This window comes from Mercenaria mercenaria, chromosome 14 (assembly GCF_021730395.1).
Source record: "Mercenaria mercenaria strain notata chromosome 14, MADL_Memer_1, whole genome shotgun sequence".
In the NCBI taxonomy this organism is placed as follows: Eukaryota; Metazoa; Mollusca; class Bivalvia; order Venerida; family Veneridae; genus Mercenaria; species Mercenaria mercenaria.
This window is the reverse complement of record NC_069374.1, coordinates 16,456,019-16,480,188: the sequence shown is the minus strand read 5'-3', so window position 1 is coordinate 16,480,188 and position 24,170 is coordinate 16,456,019. Positions and strand designations below refer to the sequence as shown.

Genomic DNA, 24,170 nt, shown 5'->3' with positions numbered 1-24,170 from the left:
GAACTCGGAGTGAGGAATCTTAGAACTGTACGAACTGGTGATGAAAAACTTATAACAGCTGAAATTGTCAGTTGTGTTTATCAACGCCGCACACAGCAGAGAATCTACCAGGTTATACTTGAGCAGTTTACTCCGATCCACTATTCCGTTTGATCCGTCCGAATAGAAAAGAACAGGTATTTCAGCGTAAATGACATCTTTTTTTCCAAAAACCCAATTGGGGTCTTGCCCAAATCGTCAATTTTTCGGGGGGGGAAACGGGACAGTCGTTAATTTAAAATTCCAGGGGAAAAAATTTATAGCTCGTTTTAAACAAGTTGTTGCTTCTAGCTAGAAAGTTCCCCTTCGTTTTTTCCAACCTCGATCTTTTAGAGCTTTAGCGACAAGAAACTTTTTGAAGCCGAAAACCCTTCATTGCGACAATCGTGCACAAGGCTACGTCGTACTTGTCCCGCCCCTTTAATAACACTTGTAACAAATCCAAGAACTTTTAGCCAAAGGGGGGGGCCGGCTAAGTCGATCACCAAGCCGAACTTCTCGATTAGCCCTTTCGTTCTGCACGCAGTTATTTTTGGTTTAGGGAGCTGCTCGTTTCTAAAGAACCTACCATTGAAGTAAAACGAGAATCACTGCCTTTTAATGCGTCGTTACAGTCAACCTATACTCTGTCAGTCGCTCCTTCTGATACCTAATGATTTTTATGATCTTCGTGATCTTATCTCCGTGACATCGACCCTTATGGTTTCAAAGTCAAAGATAACGCTTTTGGGGATAAGAGTAGTCCTTGAATGACTATGTCGACCACTTTTTATCGCTTGGATCTCCGAACACGACATTTCCGATGCACGTAAGGCATTTTAGAGCAAGGGGAAACCCAAACCTTTTTTGGTTCTTAATGACGCCTTTTTAAACAGCGTTCGATATTTTTTCGTACAAGCGTAACAGAAACCGTTGAGAACTTGTGCGAGTTCCCTAGACCTTCGTTGTTCACAAACAGTTCCAATACCTTTTTGTTGCTTTTTTTTCGCTGAAGAAACACCGCGCCGAACTTTGCTGTTTTTAACCTTGTTTACGGTCGATTGCACTGCACAACGGTTCCCCCAAACGTTCCCCTACTCTCATCCGACACGTAATGATATATCGCGGGCCTACACCGTAACCCCAAAGTTTGTTGTCTTGTCGAAAGTTTCCTCCTTCCCACTCGTAGCCGAAACACTACCCTTTTGTTTCACCTTGCGGATTCCGCGTCACGTGGTTGAATACGTGTTCAGGTATCGTGCTGGCATCAATCTTGTTGTGGAGCATAAGCGAACATTGCTTGTTGCTCAACAGTCTTTTCAGCATGAATGAAAAAAATGCATCCCTGTTTTCAGAACACACTCTTCACTCGATGGAAAACCAGAGACGATTTAGTCCGAGTTACGAGCATGCAAAATAACCGAAAAGAATGAAAAAAAAAACTTTTTTAAACGAAAATCGAAATCTTTTGGGTTTGTTTTTTTGGGATGATTTTTCAGTTCGGCAGCCAACAGATTGCGCTCACGTAGATGGGGTAGTCGTTTGCAATGAAGTTTTGTTCGCTGCGTTCGTTAGACCCAAGACGTGTGACTGTGTAATGAATTCGCGGGAAACTCGTGGGTTTTGTTGTTGGAAAAAAATCGTTTATAGTTCTGAAAAGACACGATTCTGTTGTTGAACAGAACTTCATCGCGAGCGTGCACATCGATATTGTATATGGGGTTGAAGGAAAACGATCGCTTGTTTCATGTATCTAACATGCAATTACATGAACCGTCTTGGTCACCATCCAGGAATAAAAAAAATGATTTTCCTTTTCAGTCGAGTAGCCGTACGTACCAGGGGTTTTGTTGGGTTCTCGGAATGTGAAAGTAGGTGCCGTCTTGTAAACAAACATTCCCGGTCGACCGAAGTAGCTACAATACGCTAGACGTCGTTCCACGGTCGTCTTTGTGAGATCTTTGGTCATGTAAACAGAGAAGCTAGGGTAGTTCTCAACTGCTTTTTGCCAATGGATTTCCTTCTTTTTTTAATACTCGAGAGGATCCATGTCAACCTCGAAATGCTGTTCCATAATGCTCGAAGTGGTTTTTCACAGTGTGTGGTGCACGTCGGCCGACTTTTCTAACGAAACTCGAAAGCCGCGAGAGGGGTTGATTTATCCAAAGAAAATCTTTGTTGGAGGACGCTTTGGCCAAGTCTTGTATTTGAGATTTTACCGTCGGTTTTTAGTTGGCGTTTGAGCTTTTCGTTCTCTCCTGCTTACGATCGTTTTTCTTCACCCGAGCAAAACAAATCGCCTTTTACTTCCCTGTTTGCTTTTTGTTAGCAACGAGCGGGCCCACTCCAATCCTTTATTTTGAGCTGACCGGGGAAATGCAGCTTTGGGCTTTTTATCCGGGATTCGTTCCTCCTTGCTGATTTGAAATCTTTGTTTAATTTTCTTCGCGATCGTTTTTTTAACTCTTGTACCCAACTCTTTTTCTCGTTTTTTCGCTCTCGATCTCGGACTGCACTTTAAGATCTGAAACTGAGTTCGGGTTTTTGTTCAAAGTTTCTCTATTCAGGAGTTTTGAACTTCGGGCTGCCGCGTCTGTTTCAGTTTGCCATCCCAGCTCGTACTGCGTGTTGACGCTTAAGCCTACTTTTGCTTTTTTTCAGCAATGGTATGGGCGATTATTTGATTCGTTTTTATTTCTTTCTCCATCTGAGTCGACTGAATCCCGCTTGTAATTGGGCCGCCCCAGATCGTTGACGTTCTCCTTGTCTCGAGTTTTTTTTAACTTCGTCCTTGTTCTTTCAGTTGGGAGACCGCGTACTCCCGATGGCCCCTACTATTCTCTCGTTTATCTTTCAAGACGTCGCTGAGTTTTTTTTAAACACCCAGCACGGTTTTGATGTTCACTAAGTGTTTTTGGGAGGTCAAGAAGGGGGTTTGTTCATTTCTTTTTCTGTGAATTCGGGAGTGTATTTACTAGTCGCGGACCGACAATGTCGGGAAAGAGACTGGAAACTTGGCATTTTTGTTTTTCCTGCGCGTTGTCTTTTCTTGTCCGTTTTCTTTATTTGCGTTTGCTCGTTTTCATTTTTAACAGTTTTTTCACCTTTATTTTATTTTCTCGTTCGGCCCCTATCTAGTGCACGTTTTTGGTTTTGTTTTGGGGAATTTTGCGCGACGTTTTGTTTCGGGCACTTTTGGTAAGGGTTTCTCGACGGGGGGTAATTGAAAGCGTATTGTTGATATGCTTTACGTTGGTCCGGTCGGCCGGGGGATAATTCTCTCTTCGAATCTTTTCCCCAGACTTCTCGTTTAAAATCAATATGTGTTCTCGATTTGTATCAAAAGTTTGTGGGGTGCCATTTTAAACCGTTTGGGGTTTTTGTTCGACACGTCCGCTTTAAGCAGCTTTCCTTTATAGTCGTAGGTACATCTTCTTTTAGTTGCCGTTTCCCTTTCAAGTGTTGTGGCATTGGGTGTTCGACGAAAGCAGCATCGGTTCATGCAATCCGATTGCATCGTTCACTCTAGCAAACCAAACGTAGACTATAAAGTTGGAATCATGAGTGGAATCCTCCCGAGCAGCAATTTTAATCGCATGCATTACGATTGTCTCGAAATGGGGGAACGGCTTGCCAAATTTTTGTAGAGTCCGCTGTTTACACTGTGTGGGTGAAGTTAAGCGTAAAAATTGTTGTCCTTGCCCAACAAAGCGGACACAGTTGTTTTCTACAAAAAAAAGTATGAGTTTTTTTGTTCTCCGTGGGACTCGATATATCACTTTAAATGCTTTGAAGGTTCTTTTTTACCTTTCCCCGCATGCTTCGTTTCTGGGTTCGATTCCAATGCCTTGAATTTTAATGTAACGTGGTAGCCGATGGGTGGATATGCCTTTTGGTTGATGCAAAGCAATTGTTGTAAAACAGATTGCCAAAAACCTCATCTCGTCGTTTTTCGAACGATATCGAAGTACGTACATAGATAAGTGGAGACGAATACACAACACTCCCAGCAGAGTCCGTCGATTTCCTCGTGTTGAATATCGAAAACGTTTTCTCTTTTGGCCCCTTTTAACAACGATTAAACCTTTGTGCTTTGTTTGAATATCTTTTACTTTACTTGAAATGAATTGACCAACTTGATGTGTCTGATGTCTAACGGTGTCTCGTCCTTGGTCAATCGAATAGGAAGTAACTTGAATCTGTCTGTGCGGTTGCACAACCATTGTACGTGGACGATAAGTTCTGTTATGGTTTTATAACCAGTCAGAGCCGCAAAGTTTACTTTGACATTTCCGTTGATTAAAAATAAAACGCGTGGTAATTAAACTGCAAACTGTGATGCTCGTTCACCAGTAAAACCAAAAACGTGAGTGTCGAATACTTTTGAATGCCTTCCCAAAACCGTTTTTACGTAATCACCAAGCGTCGTTCAATTTCGAGGGGCTCGTGCTCACTTTCTATGACTAAAAATCTTTGGAAGAAGTTTTGGGCGCTCCGTCGGCTTTTATGACAGAAACGTACCACCGAATAGATCATTCTATGTCACAATGCTGATTGCGTGTCGCCACCAAATTGGCAAAGAACAAGCCACAATATTCCCAAAAGAAGCACGATGCTTTCTTTGCCAGGCGCCAGCTCCCGTCTTCGAAGAGTTTCTTGTTTCCACAATGACGTAAGGGAACATTTAAGGGCTTTTTGAACCTCTGAGGTTTTTCTCGTCCGCCAGTGTCATGTCGATGGCTTTGGGACTTAGGATCTTTTAATTTTACATCTTGCTTTTCTGTTTCAAAGGTTTTTTAATTGCGGTAAAAGATCAACGCTTGTTTCGTGGGTTTTGCTGTTCATCAATCGATGGGTTTGTTCCCTTTGACAATCGGGGACGGGAAAGTACATTTGTCTTTCAATCAACCGTTTCTTTGTCGCATTGCTTTTCTTCTTCCCGTGCAAAATGGTAAGATCTTCGCTAGCTGACGCGTCGTTCTATGACTCGGGCGAATCGGGCATGCAAGTAATTGTGTTTTCCGTTTGGGCCCGTTCCAAAACATTCCGAGGTCTTTCTTTTCCAAAAAACTATCATTGGGGAATGGTTTTTTTTCGACCGATCAACGTTCGGTTTTCAAGTACCTGTTCTCAATCTAGAATAAGACGCCAATGATGACCGTACCTCCGGCGAAATACCGCATCCAAATTTAGATGTCTTCATTAGGGTTTCTTGTCAAACGGACGGGAATGTTCCGGAAAAGACGGGTATCTGTATTTTGTATTCATTTCGTTTAAAAGTTATCGAAACTTTTGCAAATCTCGTACTCATTTCACTTGCTTGTCTTCAAGCTTTGCCTGTTCTGGTCGTAAACGAAAGATCCATCTTTGGGGTGTTTGTGACTAAAAGTTTGAATGTCTTTAGAAGTCGGACTTTGTTGTTTCGATTACGACTCGTCGGTCAAAATTTTTTTGTTATCGTTTACTGAGGACGGAGTAACAGAGACGGCTACTGCTATGCTACGTTTGCCCCTTTTTTATTTTCCCTTTTTCTCTACTCGACAACGTTTAACTTGTTGAATTCACTAGGTGGTTGTTGAATTTATCGTACAGATTGTTGCCCCATAGCAATGCCGTTACGTCCAATTATCAAACTGACTCTGATTTTGTGAATGCTTTTTTGCATTACGGGCCTAGCAAAAATGAACATTTTTCAAAAAAGTTTTAGAACCTTAAATGTTTTAATTCGAAAACAATAGGCCTGTATCTGTTCTCGCGGATCGTCGTCGAACTCTACGTTTTTCTGTCGATGTAGTTTCTGTTCGATCGGAAGCTTCACCCTCTTCTTACCCCAACCCATTGCGAGAAATGCCCTCACTCTTGCAAATTCGCGAGGTCTGCGGGTTTACGAAAAACCTGACCTAGAAAGCTTGAAGAAATTCAGCACGTACTTTTTCAAACCTGCTCTTCGTCGCGTTGTATAATGAATACCGTTTTGGGGGACCCCCTTTAATGCAGACCAGGTTTTTTTAAACTCCCTTCCAAATTGTTTCAATTTCTTGTACATCAACAAGGGTTTTCGTCTATTGTTTGTCTAGATTGCTCTCCCCACGCGACCTTCCACCTTGATATTGAGGTTCGAAGTCTTTTTGTTTGCCCAAAGGTTCGCGTCGAGTCGAAGCGTTTGGCAAAGTTCTCCTCTAGGGGTTTCAACCTTTTTGTCTGTTTTGGGGCTCTCTTTCCGAACCGTCGATCCATTGCCTTTTTGAGCACATCGTGTCCCTTTGTTCCAGAAAGTGCGTTGGTTTCTCCGCAGTCTGCGTTTTTAAAATCAACGTATCTCTCCGTTCCTTTTTGACTGACCGAAACGATTCGTAGTGTCCCCCGCTTTGTTCGACATTTTCCCGTACCTGGGCAAGTTTTCACGATTCCCTTTTTGGTTTTTTCAACGTTTTACTTGAAGCCCCTTTATGCGTGTCTAGCGTAAAATTAGATATCACTTTCTGTGCGTTCGAAGATGCCCATGAAATTGAGGCATTCGAAAAAGCCACTTTCTTTCATCGTTTCACGTTCTTCGGACTTGTCGAGTCTTGAAACTCGATATGTTTGGAACCCGTCCCCCTTTTAAAACTTTGGAAGACATGTGTCGATAATTCCGTATGTCCTGTTGTTTCGGCGTTCAGTGCCGCTGCCTGTTCTTGAAACTCGTACAGATCTTTTGGTAACGTTGCCAACGCTTACGGGGTGCATGCAACTTGTTTTAGGGATCTCGAATCCTTTTTCCCCCTTTTCCCCTTGGGTTTTATGTTTTTTAGGTACTTTCCCTACCTTTGCGCACCCTTTCGTCTAGTGCGTTGTTAATCGTCGGGATATCGATAGAGGAACGAGTTTCTTGTCTTGCAATCGTCCTTTCGGTCGTTACGCGCGTTTGGGAATGCTTCAGTTTTCGTTTTTGTCTCAAGCGCGACAATTTAGACAGAGGTTGCTTCGTCAAACAGACCGTCTGCGACTTTTTCAGAGTGGCAAAAAATGGATCTGACCCTCCGTTTTACCTCGTTTTTATTTATCTGTTCGTGCGCCTTATCGATTTGTCTTACCACTTCTTTTAGAACGTAGCGTTTTTTGGGGTTTAAGGGCCCCGTATTTTTAACGTTCAAATGCATCACTTTCAGTTTGGGGTAACAAGTCCCCGCCCGTTTCCTAAAAGACCTTGTTCTTACTCAGCTTTTACTACCGAAAAGTTTAACTTTCCTTAGTAGGCAAGTCCAACATTTTTATCTGTTCTCGCACAAAAGACGCAACGCGTCGATGGGGGGTATTTTTTTCAACAGTTGCAGTTGTTGAAACGTTGCCCTTTAAAAAAAAAGATGATCTTTTGACCGTTCACCGTTCGTTATCTGTTTCAGACACTTTGCGAACAGGGACGGCCCCTAAATCATGTCCCATTCGACGAACAGTTTGAACTGCTCGGTCATGTTTAAAATTGGGAAAAGAACGCATTGAACAGTGTCGATCACGTTACCAATTCGTTTAGATACCTTGACTTTTACGTGTTCGATGGATTGTCCCCAAAAACGATTCGCTGTACACGACAGACAGTTCAGGTACGGAATGCCTTTTCCCTACTTTCCCAAACTTAATGCGACACACCTTTTCGCCAAAACCTGTATATTTAAAAAACTGTGCACCCCAGGTACTTCAAGAACTTTGAACGTCGACGTAATGCAACTGCTGCACGTAGTCAATGTTGTAACCGGACCATTGTTTGGCACAACCTTTCTCTTCAATGTACACGCGGTTGTGTAACATCTTTTGAATGTTCAACGTCTTAAACGACGGCGACACAAGAAATATACTTTTCACTAAATTAGGATCCGATCTCTTCTTACAATGTACGTGCAGGATCTCGTCCAGTTCTTGCTCGTAATTGGCAGTTGCAGAGAACGACGTATAGCCATCTCTGTGTTTGATCAGTTTTACTTGTGTTGCACTGTCCTGTAACTGTCGGTACAACAAGTCATTTTCAGCTTTACGTTCATCATCTTCATTTTCATGCTCGTCCTTAGACGAAGCCTGTCTGAAATCTACGTCGATTCGATTCGCAGCCATGTGTGCGTGTTTTCTCTGTGTTGGACGACGTGCGTGTTTTTTGTGTTAGACGACGTGCGTCTTCTTGCAGGTCCAACATTCGGGAATAATGAGTATTAGTCAGCACTATTTCTACATATACAATTTTCTTAAGTCAACGTCACAAAATTCGAACCCTTTATCTTCAAGTCCAAACAAGACATATTCACAGTCCAAACCCCGTTATATCGTAATCTACCAAAAGTTCTCTCCCCTTTCCCCATTTGGTCCCAAAGACTTTTTGAGAGTACGAATAAACATTTTTTTTGAAGTTGATATTGAGTTTTATTTTAAGGTTTTATTTGTGTTTGAAAAGAAATGTTTTGATGTTGCATACTTGGTTTTCTGGAAAAAGATTTTAAAAAGTCCCCAAATTTGAACAAGTGGTGGTCTTGTACACCTTTAAATTTTTTAAAGGCTACAAAAACATCAATAAAGAAAAAAAAAGGGGTTAGAGACAATATAAAATATTGAAAAAGAAGTTGAACTAGATGAAAGTAGAATTTCGATGTTGATTGCGACTTGAAACTTACAAAGGTGACAGAGAACAAGAAATTTCAGACTACGTTTCGAAACTACCTGTTGACGTTGACAGATTTGAATGCGACGAAATTATCAGACGTGACGAATGCAATTTAAAAGCAATTTTAGTCGTAATCAAGGGATTTAAAGTAGACAGAAAAAGTTCCAACCTGGGTTTAAATTTTTCTTTTTAGTGTCCGTCGTTGGGTTTTCCGATCAGCTACCTTTTATGAAATGTTCTTCATTGACGGGTTTAAAATGTCTGAACAAAATAGAAGGTTCCTTCAATACAACACTCACTTTCCCTAGACAAACACTCGGTATCGAAAGCTAATGTTTGTTTTTCCAAAGGGGGAGGAGATCACCCAATTTCGTGGGTCTGAAAGGGGAAATTTCAAATAACAGTCGGTAAAACAAAATACGCAAAGCGACATTTGTGCGTGCCGAGCAATAGTTACGGCTCAGGCACGTATTGAGAAGCATTCAAAATGGAATAGCATACGTCAGGGACGTAGTATACAAGAAAAGCTTGCATTGGAACTTCACGAACGAGCAGGAGTAGAAAAGAAAGTGTGTGGTATCCCTGAGTTGAAGAAGTTTCAAGACACAATGTCTGAGTACCAGATTTTTGTGCTGTCAAAAGAACATTTTAATGGTTTCGTATATGAAGGACCGGATGGTGGAACACCAATTTATCTCTATTCACACGACAATCATTACGATGTGATCACATCAATGTCAGGATTTCTGAATCGTGTGTATTATTGTCAGAAGTGCAGGAAGGGATATGACCATAAAGAACAACACGGATGCAACGATCCCTGCAAGACATGTCATCATCTTCATGACGACCGTCGTGATGACCCAAAGATATGTAATGTTTGCAATCGCAAGTTCATAAATGAGACTTGTTTCAAGTTACACAAGAAGTTATCCAGAAGTAAACAGTCGACTTGCAAACAGTACAGAAAATGCGAAAAATGTAAGGTGACCATCAACTTGAAAAGACACTCTCGTACACACAGGTGCGGTGAAAAGTACTGCCAATTGTGCAAGGATTTCTTCATGCCCGATCATCGGTGTTATCTGAAACCAGTTGAGGCAGATGCTCGTAAGTCCGCAATGCATCAAATATACATATTTTTTGCTTTTCAGTATGTCATTGACGAGAGTAACCAATGCATCAAAGGATTCAGGGCGGACGAGAACAATATCTGTACCAATTGTAAAAAACGTACGTGTAGGGCAGCTAGTTATAGACCAAATCTGTGCGTCGTTCAGAAAATCTGCACTAGATGTCTGGACAAGTATGAAATCGACGACGAGTCTAAGTGTAATGTCTGCGACTCAAATCAACTCGTATTCGATGGAGAAAACACGTCAGAAACATTTTGCAAATGGCTGTTTCATAGACGTAATTACGGTGCGACTGTGATATGTCACAATTTCAAAGGATATGACAGTTATCCAATACTGAAGTACTTGCACAACAATGCAATCTTACCGAAGGTCGTTACGTCAGGAGCCAAGTACACATCGATCAAGGTGAAAGAATGTCGAATCAGATTCATCGACTCTCGCAACTTCCTTCCAATGACACTGCAAGAGATGTCCGAATCGTTCAATGAAAAGAAATTGGTAGATGGATACTTTCCTTATCTGTTTAATCTGAAGAAGAATCAGTCTGTCACGTTGCAGAGTCTTCCCGATGTTTCGTATTACAATCCCGACGACATGAAACAGAACGCTAGAGACAAGTTCATGACCTGGTACGAGAAACATCGCGGCGACAGCTTTGACTTTCAGAGCGAACTGTTGAGACACTGCAAGAGCGACGTTGATTTATTGAGACGATGCTGCATGAAGTTTCGTTCATTATTCATCGACATAAGTAAGAAAAAGACGTTAGCCGGAATCGATCCATTCGAAAAATGCACGACGATTGCTTCAGCGTGTCATCTCTTGTACAGAGCCAACTTCCTCAAGCCCGACACCATCGCCATCATACCTAGTCACGGGTATCGACCAGAAGAAAATCAGTCAATGATTGCCTTTCAGTGGCTTTCGTTCATAGCTCACAAGCGTAATATACAAATTCAGCACGGACGTAACGTTGGCGAAAAGGAGATTGGGCCGTACAAGGTGGATGGTTATTACCGAAACGAGAATGGAAAAGAAGTCGCTCTGGAGTTTCATGGCGATTTTTGGCACGGTTGCAACAAGTGTTACGCTCCAAGTACACGAAATCCGGTGTTAGACTGCACGATGGGAGAAATGTATCAGAGAACCTTGGATAAGAAATCGTACATAGAGTCGCTCGGTATTATCTATGAAGAAATGTGGGAGTGCGAATTCAAGAGACAAATCAAAGAGAACTCTGAACTGAGTGAGTTCATCAAGTCGCTAGACATCGTAGCTCCGTTGGCTCCAAAGGAAGCATTTTTTGGCGGACGAACGGAATGTTTCAAACGTCTCGAAACAGCTTCATGTGACCGAGAGATCAAGTACTACGACATTACTTCTCTCTATCCGTACATCAACAAAACTGGGAAGGTTCCTCTGGGACATCCAAACGTAATCACCGAACGTTTCGACAGTATAGACAAGTACGAAGGCTTGATGAAATGCAAGGTGCTTCCACCTGCTCGGCTTTTCATTCCGGTGTTGCCGTTCAGAGCCAACGACAAGTTGGTTTTCACCTTGTGTCGCACATGTAGCGAAACAAATCAGCAAACAGAATGCATGCATTCAGATTCGGAACGTGCTCTGACTAGCACATGGGTGACAGACGAAATCAAAGTGGCTTTGAAGAACGGTTATCAATTGTTGAAAGTGTACGAAGTTTGGCATTTCGACAAGATATCTCAATATGAGCCGGATACTAAAAACAAAGGCGTGTTCACCAAGTATATCAACACGTTTCTGAAACTGAAACAAGAAGCTAGCGGATGGCCTAGTCATTGCAAAACCTACAAGGACAAGATTCAATACATACAATCCTACTACCAAAAGGAAGGTGTCAGACTGGAGTACAAAAAGATCGAGAAAAATCCCGGACTTCGAGCACTGGCCAAGTTGATGTTGAATTCGTTTTGGGGCAAATTCGGTCAGAAATCGAATCTCACTCAGTCTAGTTATGTGTTGGAACAAAACGAATTCGTAAATACCCTGACCGCAGGTTTGCAAGACGTGAAGAACGTAAGACATATCAACGAAGAAGCGTTGCAACTGGATTGGGCGTACGACGATAACTTCATTGTATCTTCATCGCAGTCCAACGTCGTGATTGCAGCATATACCACTGCTCAGGCGCGTCTGAAACTGTACGAAACGCTTGTACGTCTTGACAAGAGAGCGATCTACTGTGACACAGACTCGGTCGTGTTTTTGACATCACCTGGCCTTTGGCAACCACCTCTGGGAGACTTTCTGGGAGAGTTCAAGGACGAAGCTGCTGACAACAGTATCACTAGTTTCGTCGCGACAGGACCTAAAAGCTACGCGTACGAGTTGGCAAAGTCTGACAAAGACGGAAACAGCTCAATATGCAAGTTCAGAGGCGTCAACCTGAACTCAAAGAACGCCCTTCAAATAAATTTCCAAACTCTTCGAGACTTGGTTGTTGGAAACAGCTCCGAAATGTTAACCGTTACAGATCCGCATGCAATGAAGAGACTACCAGGAACTGGACAGTTATTGAGCATTGCTCAAACGAAGAGCTTTCAACCTTCGTTCGATAAACGAGTCGTGGTTGAAGAAGTGAACACCGTTCCTCACGGGTACAAGTCATTAATTTGAATGGACATATTGACTCATGTTTTGGTTGACAAATGACCACATTATGTATGGAAATCGTATATATTGATTACATATCTTATGTTGTCAAAAAATAAAATTTGTGAAAACAAACATAAAGCATTAATTTACATTGACTTGTTCATTCTTCTACTGATATCTGAGCTGACCAGACGTGAAATATGTTGTACAAAATTCCTCTTCTGCGTTACCCTGAGAGCAATAAACTAGAAACAGCTGCCCGATTTTCACTTGATCATTACATCGGACATACTTTGGAAGACGGAAACGACTTGCATATTCTGAAAGCCGGATATGAATTGATGCGGGTTTCATTAGAGAGCAAGTGTCGAAAGGCGGCTGTTACGGATGGACGAAAAATCTTGGAAAATGAAACAGCTGGAATGGTGTTGTACAACACATCAAAAATGCAATTATTGATAATCAAAGTAACGGAAAAACTCGAAGTATATAATGTATATAGCTTCGTGGGACTCGCAGGAAATAGGGTTATTATAACAAATAAATATGAGCATGAAACATGGAATAGATTACCAGTAATCACGAACATACGGGAATGTTGCTTCCTACTTCCCGATGAAGTGAGACAGCCTATCGTGATTCCAGAAGATGAAGAGGAAAGGGAAGATGACTTTTCTGAATTTTGGCGTGTTTATGATGACTTTATCAGATATGAACTTGAAGAAAAACAAGATCTGGCCATACAGGAAAGATTGAAGACAAAAGCACATAATATTTTATCTACCTCGACCGTCGGATCCTTTGTCATGTTCAGATTTGAATATAAAAGGGATCACTTTACGTACACAGTCATCATAAGATCACTTACAAAAACTAGCAATGCGTTGTACAATGGTGTATTTGAATGTAATTCTTCAAGGGTTACGATATTTACACTTTTTGAACTGATGAAATGTTTCAAACGGATACATCCTGTACGTACTAATGTCTCATCACTTCAACATCTTTGCAGAATATCAATAAACAAAACATTGTATCCTGACAACTTATCTAATATTGACAAATTACCATTACCAAACCTTTTGAAGGATTACTTGAAGGAATATTTTTGTCCAGTTTAGGCTTTGAGTTATCTGATCGGTGAATCAATAAAGATATGAGATCAATATCATTTTGTGTGTTTGAGTTTTATTGTACTAACATATCAAGATCGAAACACTTTGATGCGCCCTTTCACCAAAACACGACACATTGGACACTTTCGTAATGCAGGTGAACACATTGCACAGCTCGTTAAGTGTCCACATGGAAGAAAGACAATGTCAGCCTCTGAATCGAAACATATCTTGCAAGTCATGTTCTCTTTTAGTTGTCGGTTTTCGTCTTGCTTAGATATGATATCATCACCTTGGGTATCACCAGCAGTCGCACCTTCATCAATATTTTTTGACAAATCTTCATCTCCGCTCGTATCTTGATTTTCATCCGAAGATGACTCGTCCGCCATTTCCATCAGTATCTTACAAAGATCTCGTGCTCTGAAGTCGGTGTTACCAAACTGATCCATATATCTATGAATGGCCTTCCTGATATCTGTTTCGGAGTAATTGTATTCGAGACAGACTTGCGCCGCTGTTGTGCTCATGAAGTCAACGTTTTCTTGTGATGTATTTCGATGCTTCTCACTTGGCTTCTCTCCACGAAAGCATGCATCGACGAAAGCTTGTCCTTTCAGCAACAGAATATGCGGACAACGAGGATACCATTTCGCATGTTCCTCCATCGGCACTTCCCCATACTCGAAGTTTCGCAGTCCTCCTCCGCAGTAGTAGCAGCGAACTGAATCACCAACACCAGTGTAGGTTAGACCGGCTTCAACCATCGACTCTTTTGTGATGGGTATATGTTCTGGCCACTTTTCGAAGGACTCAAGTCGCTTCGCAGGATTTGCATATTGGGGAAATTTTGGAAAGTCAGAAATGATGCCATATTCCATCTCAGTGTTAACTTAACGAGTGATTAATTAAGACTGATTCTAAGTGATATATACTATTTTTGTTTATTGACAGAAAATACACAAAATACGATTCATAGAATTTTTCAACTCAATACTCCAATGTCATATTCAATCTGCACACGAGAATGTGAAACACTGACACATTTTAGGTCCTCATCGTAGCTGTCGCTGTCATACGATGCAGTGCTTGTCAGAAATGGTGATTTACTCTTCACGTTACATTTTCCATCAACTGTATGTTTTTGAGTCACTGACTTGATCTTTCCAGTGCTCGCTGAATCACTCTTGTTGCAATTTCTATTAAATACATCTTCGTACCGCAGTAGTAATAAAGAATGCTCCCTTGAACGAAAGTGGCGAGTCGCTTCACTTCGTTTGAACTGTCGTTTGCACACTGGACAGAAAACGTCACATTTTCCATCAACAGTATGACCTTGAGTCACTGACTTCGTCTTCACTGCGCTCACTGAATCACTTTTGTTGATTTCTCTCTTCAAATTATCCTTATATTGCTGTACTAACAACGCATGCTTCCTTGAACGAAAGTGACGAGTCGCTCCACGTCGCTTGAACTGTCGTTTGCAGACTGGACAGAAAACGTATTGAAAGGTCATAACGATGTGTTCAGCTCGAAGGCTAATTGGAAAATGATCCAGTGTAGCTGTAACTCTGATATATATGAAAAGATTATTAACTGCAAGACAAAGACCGTTTTTATCATGCAAGCCTTTCATTTCGTCACCAGTCATTGACATGGACAGACCGGATCATTTTCATAATTTGAGATATGAAGACGAATTTTCAATACTGTTGTATGATGATTCGCTGCCACAGAAAGCGAAGAACAAATTGATGGCTAAGTTTATTAACGAAAACATTGATCTCACAGAACACTTCATTATTGTCACGAAGGATAATCGTGCTTTGCCTATCAATTACGTTTGTCAGAAGCTAACGGAGTATTCCTTGACATATTCGGACGAAGATGGAATCAAGGAGATGAAAATGAAGTTTACTGATTCTGACGAAAATGGTGTAGACTTTCTGCTCGTTGAAGAAGACAATTATGACGACGATGGAGAAACCCTAACACGCTGTCATATATTCTTCTCAGACCGATGCACTAGCGACATGGCGGCAACTGCTTGCTTCTTGGTATTGCACTATGAGAATTACTTGTACAGCTGTGCATTTTCTCAATCTACTGAAACCAAACTGTGCTCGATTTTGATTCAACGTTATGGTAAACAACTCACTCCGGCAAACCTTCAAGACTTCTGGAACGAAAAACTCGAAATGTTTCGTGAGGGAGAGGTTAGAGAATGGAAAAGAATACGCGATTTAAAATTCAAAAATGTGAAATCAAGTGTGCGTTGTTCCACTGAAGTCAGTGCTACTATCAAAGAACTGTGTCGTGATAAATGGAAATATGTTGATGCTTGTTTCAATGGCTGTTTCGTCAAGTTGTTGTACAAAGATCGTTTCGATAAATTGAAAATGTATCTTGTGACATCCATTTGATTTTGAAATAAATATGTCAAAGAAAAAGATTATTAAAGTGATTCTTGTTATAAATGTCTCGTCTTTATCTTTAGTTTTGCATAATCACTCCGACCATGCGACCGAAAGGACATCTCTACGTTATAGCATTGCACTTCATTTTGCTGTATGCAATGCGTACAGATGCCGTGCTTTCTCTACTAAAGCATCAGATAGTGGAAGATGCCGATTCGACGTACGGTTTACGAAATTGTCATTGTATGGACTGTCTCAAGGACAGAACGTTTGGTGTGGAATATCACGATAAGTGCTATTTCATAACAATGGATATGCAATACGTGACTGTTGCGACAGAGAACAACAAGAATCAATCCCTGCATGAGAAATATCTACCACTGGTCATCTCGAACGAACTTGACGTTAGACTGTTGGAACAAGTGAGCAACCAGGTGTCAATGTATCTCATTCCGGGACAGTCACTGCTGTTAGCTTTGTTTGTGAACGATGTTAGTATATTAGATCTTATTAAACCGAGAGTGGACCTGCGAAATGATAACGCGACAGATGGTCTTGTGTTTGATGTGATGAACAGAAATGTGGATTACAATGCAATGGACTCGTACTTTACTCTACTGATTGCAAACAGACCGGACTACGTTCGTTATCGCATTTATGAGCAACAGAACTACACAGTTTGCACATTTGACGACCGAGCTGTTCAGTCTGTACAGGATAACAAGTGTTTCAATGTGACTCGAAATGGTGACTCGTGTGATAGACCGGCTACTGTTTTCGACAACTCGGACGTTGAGAACATTCATCACTATTTGGTGTCTTTAACTCAGCCTCATGCGAGCGATTTAGGTCTCATCAATCAAGTGTTCAAGATAGGTCGATATACGAACCTCGACAAGAGCTCTTACTACAACGTATTCAATCGTGCGAGTGTCGAAAACTGTGTTTTCATCGACGTTCAGGGAAGACAGATCTACGAGGACTTCTGTAACTTGACAGAGACGACGTTGTGTTTGATCGAAAAGCCTGTAACTGCTCCAAATACGACGACCATAGCTAATGAAACGGAGACAACAACGACAATGGCGACAACGACAACGGGGACAACTACAACGGTGACAACGACAACGGCGACAACGGCAGCAACAGCAACTACGGCAACTACAGCGACAACCGTAATGCAAGATTTAACGACAACATCCACATATGGCTTACCAAAGCATCAGATAGTAGAAGATGTCGATTCAACGTACGGTTTACGAAATTGTCGTTGCATAGACTGTATCGAGACGAGAACGTTTGGAGTAGAGTATCAAGATAAGTGCTACTTCGTATCAATAGATAGACAATACATGACCGTCGCGACTGAAAACAACAAGAATCAATCCTTAAATGAGAAATATCTACCCTTGGTCATCTCGAACGAATTTCACGTTCGAATATTGGAACAAGTGAGCAACTATGTGTCAATAAATCTCGGTCCGGGATCGTCATTGATGTTACCTTTATTTGTGAACGATGTCAGTATACTAGATCTTATTAAACCGAGAGTGAACCTACGAAACAATAACGCGACCGATGGTTTTGTGTTAAATGTGATGAACAGAGAAGTGAATTACAACGTGGTGAATTTGTACTTTACTCTACTGATTGCAAACAGACAAGACTACGTTCGTTATCGCATTTACGAGCCACGGAACTACACAGTTTGCACATTTGACGACCAAGCTGTTCAGTCCGTGCGAGATGACAGGTGTTTCAAAGTGACTCAAAGTGGTGACTCGTGTCGTAGACCAGCTATTCTTTGGTACGACGCAGACGTTGATAACATTCATCACTATTTGGTTTCTTTAACTCAGCCCCATGCGAGCGATTTAGGTCTCACCAATCAAATCTTCAAGATACGCCAATATACGAACCTGAGCAGGAGCACTTATTACAACGTGTTCAATCGCGTGAGAGCCGAACACTGTATTTTCATCGATGTTCAGGGAAGACAAATCTACGAGGACTTTTGCAACTTGACAGAGACGACGTTGTGCATGATCGAAAAGCTTGTAACTGCTACAAAAACGACGGTCAGAGCTCCTAAAACGAAGACGACAACTACAACGACGACAACTACAACGACGACAACACCAACAACAACGACGACAACTACAACGACGACAACACCAACAACAACGACAAACGTAATGCACAATTTTGCCGCACCATCCACATACGGGTTACAAAGCTGTTACTGCGCCGATTGTGTTTCTGACCAAACTGTAGGAAAAGTTTACAACGGCGTTTGTTACTTCGTTACGACAGATAGTCAATTTTCGACAAGTCTACTCGAGAGGTACAAGAGCTTGCCTGTTGCAGACTATTACTACCCGGCTGTAATCAACAGTGAAATCAGAGCGAGAGTTTTTCAGCAGGTTGCATCTGAAGTGAATTTGACACTAGGAGAAGACAGTGTGGCGTTCTTTGTAGAAGGCGATGCGTTTGCGCTCTTCAAACCAATGCCCATTGGCGCGTGTCATTCATGTTTTCACCTTAACATGCGCTTCAATAACATTTACGGAGGCTTTGAAGTCTGCAACGCTCAGAGTCTCGTATTGCTAACAGCTTCGGAAGGACATTTCATCAGACAAAATCCAAGATATGCTGGCGGCTACAATGAGTGTTCCTTTGACGACGACGCGGTTATTTCGATCGAGAGCGATCATCGCTGTTTCAAAATCAAGGACACTTGTTCAACTCTAGCAACGATTCGCAATAGCATGGACTACTTAAACGTATTTTATTACCTGTTGAACAGGACGAGAGACAACGCTGATGATATTGGACCGTACAAACAGTATTTTCAAATAGAAAATCCAACGTTTAAACGCATTGAAGAATACCGTCAATTGCTTCTGCATCGAAAAGTTACCTCGGCGTTAGGGAATATCCTCTACAATTGTACATACGTAGACTTTCAGGGAAAACGAATCGTGTTCGATCATTGTAATTTGAATGTTAAAAAACTGTGTGTGATAGAGAAACCTGTAACAACATCAGCGGCGAGTCCGACTGTGACCGTGTCTTATTTATTGACAACTTTCATGAACGCTTATGCGTTAGTCACAAACATTACTGAAAACATGACAGGGTCTGTACAAACTGAACCACTACCAACGAACGCAAGCAAAAGCATTTCAACAACCGTACGTCGGCAACCTGTTACAGTAAGAGAAACTCTGCCGAGTGAAGACACACCGCCAGCAACTGTCGGTTCCACTACTCCGGATTTACCACAGCAACCTGTTTCAGTGATGCAATCAAATCTTGATCATACAGTGAATGACACGGTGACATTGAACTTAGTTCACCAAACTATTCAACAACTCAGCACTACGGCCGCGATTGAACCGACACGTACAACTAGTTTATCTTCGTCGACAAATGATATGGACAACCAAACGTCGTTGGTTGTACAACCCAGCCAAAGTGTACAGCAATCAAGCACTTCTTCAACCGCAATTGTCACAGTGCAACTGCAAGAGTCAGTATCAGAATCAAAAACTCCTGTGACAACAACTACGAGTACCACAAACCAAGAAAGTCAGCAACCGAGAACAACTTTTGCTAACGTTGTTGTGACAAATCTACAAACCACGGTCGGCAATGTCCCTACTTCGAAAACTCTAACAAGTACATTAAAGCAAAGAGCTGTGCCAGCAACATCAAGTAGTAACGAAACTATACTAATTGATGAATTACCGACATCGGCTGTCAGTTCAAATCCAAGTACATTGCAAGATGAGGAGGACAATGATAATGCACTGTTGGAAGGCTCGGCATTGAAAGCCGATGATAGTAATGGGACAGACGATCAAGTGACAACAATATCAACAGCGAGTGGGACTGAAACTTCATCAACGTCTGAACCGAGACGCGAAGTGACAAGTATAAGGACAGTAACCGATGAATTATCGACTTCGGTTGTCAGTTCAAATGTAAGTACATTGCAAGACCAAGAGGACGATGATGATGCACTGTTGGAAGGCTCGGCATTGAAAGCCGATGATAGTAATGAGACAGACGATCAAGTGACAACAATATCAACCAGGAGTGGAACCGAAACTGCATCAACGTCTGAACCGAGACGTGAAGTGACAAGTATAAGAACAGTCATTAAGCACTTTTTGTGGACACAATCAGTGAATCCATCGAATGGAACTATGACAGTCCGTCGCAGACCAAATACAACATCGAAACCTAAACCAAACAGTAAAAAAGGACTCGATAAGAATACTAAGAAGAAGGTGATCATTTTTGTGGCTGGTGTTGCTTTATTGTTAATTTGTTTCATTGTGACAATTGTTCTTGTCATTCGCTGTCGTTAATTTGTTTTTAATAAAAAGAGTTCGAACATAACTCATGATTTGCTTTTTTTCATTGTAACAAGGTGATTGAAAAGGAGAAATAAACAAACACTTGTTATGGCAACAATCAACTTTATTTTTATACATACACTAATCTTAAACGACATTTTTTGTCCATCACAACTTTGTCTGTTGTTTCATCATACGGAAACGACTTGTTTGTCTACCACAATTTTGTCTGTCGTTTCACCAAGGCACATAACAACGCCCGAAGGAATGAGTTCTTCATCGATATTCACAGTCAGGAATTTCTTTCCCGGCGGCAAGTACCCCTCTGGCACACACGACACCATTGCTTGTGCAAGGATGTCACCTTCTTGAGTCTGGGTTGTCGCAGTGGTTTGCTTACGTTTCCTGTTTTGAACAGCATTTTCCAGACAGCCATAACCATTATCAATGAATCTCGTTCGTACTGACAGACTCCTCCAATATTGACAATAGAGCGGATGTAGCGTGAACAGCACACCTAAAGCTTGACTCAAGTTGGTGTTTTGAAAGCCATACTTTGGTTTGAGTATTCCAAGCGTCGACTCAAACAACTTGAAACTTGTCTCTAGTGTTTTGTTTAGGCTCGACGAACGATAACGTTTCATGGCAATCATGACTTCTTTCTGCGTGCTAATTAACTGAAAGTTCTTGCTTGGCAAAATGCCTTTTCGATATAACACTTCCAGTATGTCTTCCTCTGAACAGTTCAATAATGACAGGAGTGAACGAAAGTAAGTGTTCAGTTTGATACGCAGTCGTGCTTTGTCGAAACACTGATTGATGCTTTTCACTGTGTATATCCGACTACACTCTTCTAGAAGCATGAACTCTGCAATGGGAATCAAGCTGATGGGTACACAATAGTCCTCATTTGCATAACTCCTCTTGTAACGACCTTGTTTGATAACAGTATCGAATTCCTTGAAGTCATCTGGCATAAGTTTACTCAGTATTTTGAAGTATGACCAGTCTGTTAATTTGTCACTTTCGTTGAACATAATGTCAACGTATCTCTCGAATCTTCTATGGATGCCTCGTCGAGAAACAGATGATCACTCGTCGGCTCATAGTTGATGTAGCAAACCTGCACTTCGTTGTTACCAGAAAAAGCAGACCGACACACTGGAAGCGTCCAGCAGAGTGTAGAAATTGGTCAATGTTTGCTGTATCATGTACTGAACGTAGTCTTGACCATCATCGGACAACTTCATGTATTTAGCACAACCCTTTACGACCTCCTTCTGTACGTCCTTTGACAAGGAATCAAATTCTTGAGCACAGTTTTCACACGATGTTGTCATCTCGAAGGTTGGAATCAGAATGAGAAATTTCTTTACAAAAACTTAATTTATACCGTCGATAGGCCTGAATCAATTTCAAAGAAACTCTTGTGTATGGATGACAGCTGAACTTGTTCTGTAACAACGTTAACAGTTTTGAGCATCGTGTCGACAAGAAGAATTCGTCCTTGGAATTCAGTATTAAATCAATCAGATTTGCATTTCTTCCGCGTTGACGAAACATCTTATCATTTAGTGTTCCAACATCACGAAAGCGTTTCTGAAACTCGTCATAGAGCTCCTGTCTGTCGATTGTTGGTGGTTGAACGTCGAAACGCTTTACAGACTTGACGCTACAGTTGTCAATAGCATCCGACTTGTATTTCTTACAGTACAAGTTGTATGTCGTGAACGCTCTGTTACTTGTTGTCAGCATTCGAGAACAGAGCATCTTCTTATGGAAGAACTCGACGATGTCATCGTTTCCATATCCGTGATCTTCTTTATGCAAATACAAGAGATATGCAAACAAGATAACATTTCTCGGCAGCAACTCTTTGGCTTGAAATTCGATCTGGTAAAGTATATGTGTGAAGTCCTCGTCTAATTCGCTGCATTCTTTGATCAGGTTAATGCATTTAACGACTGACGTTTTCAGTTCATCACCGTACATACGACAGGTGTTGAGCGACGTTCTGTTATTGATAACTGACTGAGTCTTTGTGTTATCTGTGTCGCCCAGTAGAGTGACCACGGCTGGGAAGTTCATCATTGGAAAAGAGCAGTTGAATGTATTCCTCAAGCATTTCTTTCTGTAGACGTGTGTGTTCAAGATACCGGAGTGTACCGTGTCAAGGGTCGTGCATACGTTACTCACCCATAAAGGTTTCACGATCCTACAATCGAGTTCGATGTTCTCGTTCAGGAATCTGCACATGGCTAGCTGTATGGTACTCAAAGGTCCTTGATAGTTGACGTTGAATGAAACGTTGTTCTCCGTCTTGTAACGTGTCATGGTCATGGTTCGAACCACTTTCTCGATCTTGACAAGTTTCTTACCTTTCTTCTCGTAAAAGGGTCTGCAGTATAGCGGTCGCTTAAACATCGTCGTCAAATGAATCACTCTGTTCTTCACGTAAGCCAGGGTGTTATAATCTTTCAAGTCATAGACAGACACGAAACCGGTTTTCTCAACGTAATCTCGAAGATTTCTTATTGATAGAGCATGACTGCAATGTTTGCGCTGTAGTCTAACACATTTTGTTGATGATAAATGCTGAACGTACTCGTCCATCGATTGAATAGGAATCAGTGCGGTGCATTTCATAGTAGGAATCGACACTTCCGTACAGCCTAAGCATTTCCCTTGCCGAACGTACGCGTTATGTACTTGAATAAGTGCAATTAAATCTCTGACTTTGTCGAATAGAAAATACAATGGTATGTGTTTCTTCCAGCCGTCGCATAAGTTATATTGATCGTGGTTATTCACATACTTGTCCGATATGTTGGTTCTCAGCAACGAGCTATACTTCTTCAAAATGAGTCTCTTTGCATCGACGGTACGTGAATCATACACCGGATTTGAGAAGAAGAACAATGCGGCTGGAAATACAAGTTTGAAGTAGTAATACGTTTCCAGTATTAGGGCCGGCCTGCTACTGTCTGGAACGCGTATACCAGACATCCAACAATTCTCGATCTTATCATATAGCCTGTTTTCTCTGATTTCGGCACAAAATAGATACATGAATGCATTGTAAAGTCGCAGATAACCTTCTTGACTATATCGATTGTTAACAAACGCATCGAAGTTGCACGACGGCAAGCGAGGAAATAGCTTTCGAATTTGATCGAAGTTATGGAAGCACACGCGAATGTGGCCGTACAAACATCTCGACAATACGTCAAGAATAGCATCCGAAACAGTCATTCGTGGCCTTTCCGGATGATATCCAGACCTAAAATGAGATAAACTTTTCCAGATGGCTAATTTATTGTGAAAAAATTACAAATACAAATTTTTTTGACATATTTCATGTATTTGTACTGTAGCAAGTTATCAACACGAGTAATGCAATCAATCATGACAAAACCTTGTAACGGTTCGCATTGTAGAATATGTTCACATATTCTCTCGGGTGATGAGTTCCATTTCAACTGCGGATTCATATTCAAAGTTCAAGAAACGAGTCTGACGTGCAACTCTTTAGACGTTATCTACGTTCTGAGATGCAAAACTTGTCAAGCGGAGTACATTGGCGAGACCGAAAATTTAAGACGTCGAATCAACGTACATAATTCTCATATAAGAACTAATCGTCGGTTGTGTCGTGCATCGGATCACTTGATAGAGTGCGGTACGCATTTGTCCTATGTAAACGACAGATACCAGATCTTTTTACTTGAAACTGAACATGACAGGTATGTGAGGAAAGCAAAAGAGAGTTACTACATCCGACTATTTATGCCAAAAATGAATAAATGATTATCAAATCAATCAACTGCATTGTTTTCACAACTCTCAAGCCA

General features: G+C 41.4%; 2 protein-coding genes across 2 annotated transcripts; one reads left to right on the top strand and one right to left on the bottom strand.

The window, feature by feature from the left end:
• The first annotated feature begins 9,255 nt into the window (after positions 1-9,255).
• Positions 9,256-12,444, top strand: LOC128548112 (uncharacterized). The gene has a single exon (XM_053522507.1). It carries the CDS (start codon positions 9,256-9,258, stop codon positions 12,442-12,444), a length of 3,189 nt encoding a protein of 1,062 aa, XP_053378482.1.
• Positions 12,445-13,627: 1,183 nt separating this feature from the next.
• LOC123543994 (baculoviral IAP repeat-containing protein 2-like) lies at positions 13,628-14,419 on the bottom strand. Its single transcript, XM_045330055.2, has one exon. It carries the CDS (start codon positions 14,417-14,419, stop codon positions 13,628-13,630), a length of 792 nt encoding a protein of 263 aa, XP_045185990.2.
• Positions 14,420-24,170: the final 9,751 nt, after the last annotated feature.

Bases quoted from the DNA above. Each gene is read 5' to 3' on its own strand.
- LOC128548112 (XM_053522507.1), top strand. From the start codon at position 9,256: ATGTCTGAGTACCAGATTTTTGTGCTGTCAAAAGAACATTTTAATGGT.
- LOC123543994 (XM_045330055.2), bottom strand. From the start codon at position 14,419: ATGGAATATGGCATCATTTCTGACTTTCCAAAATTTCCCCAATATGCA.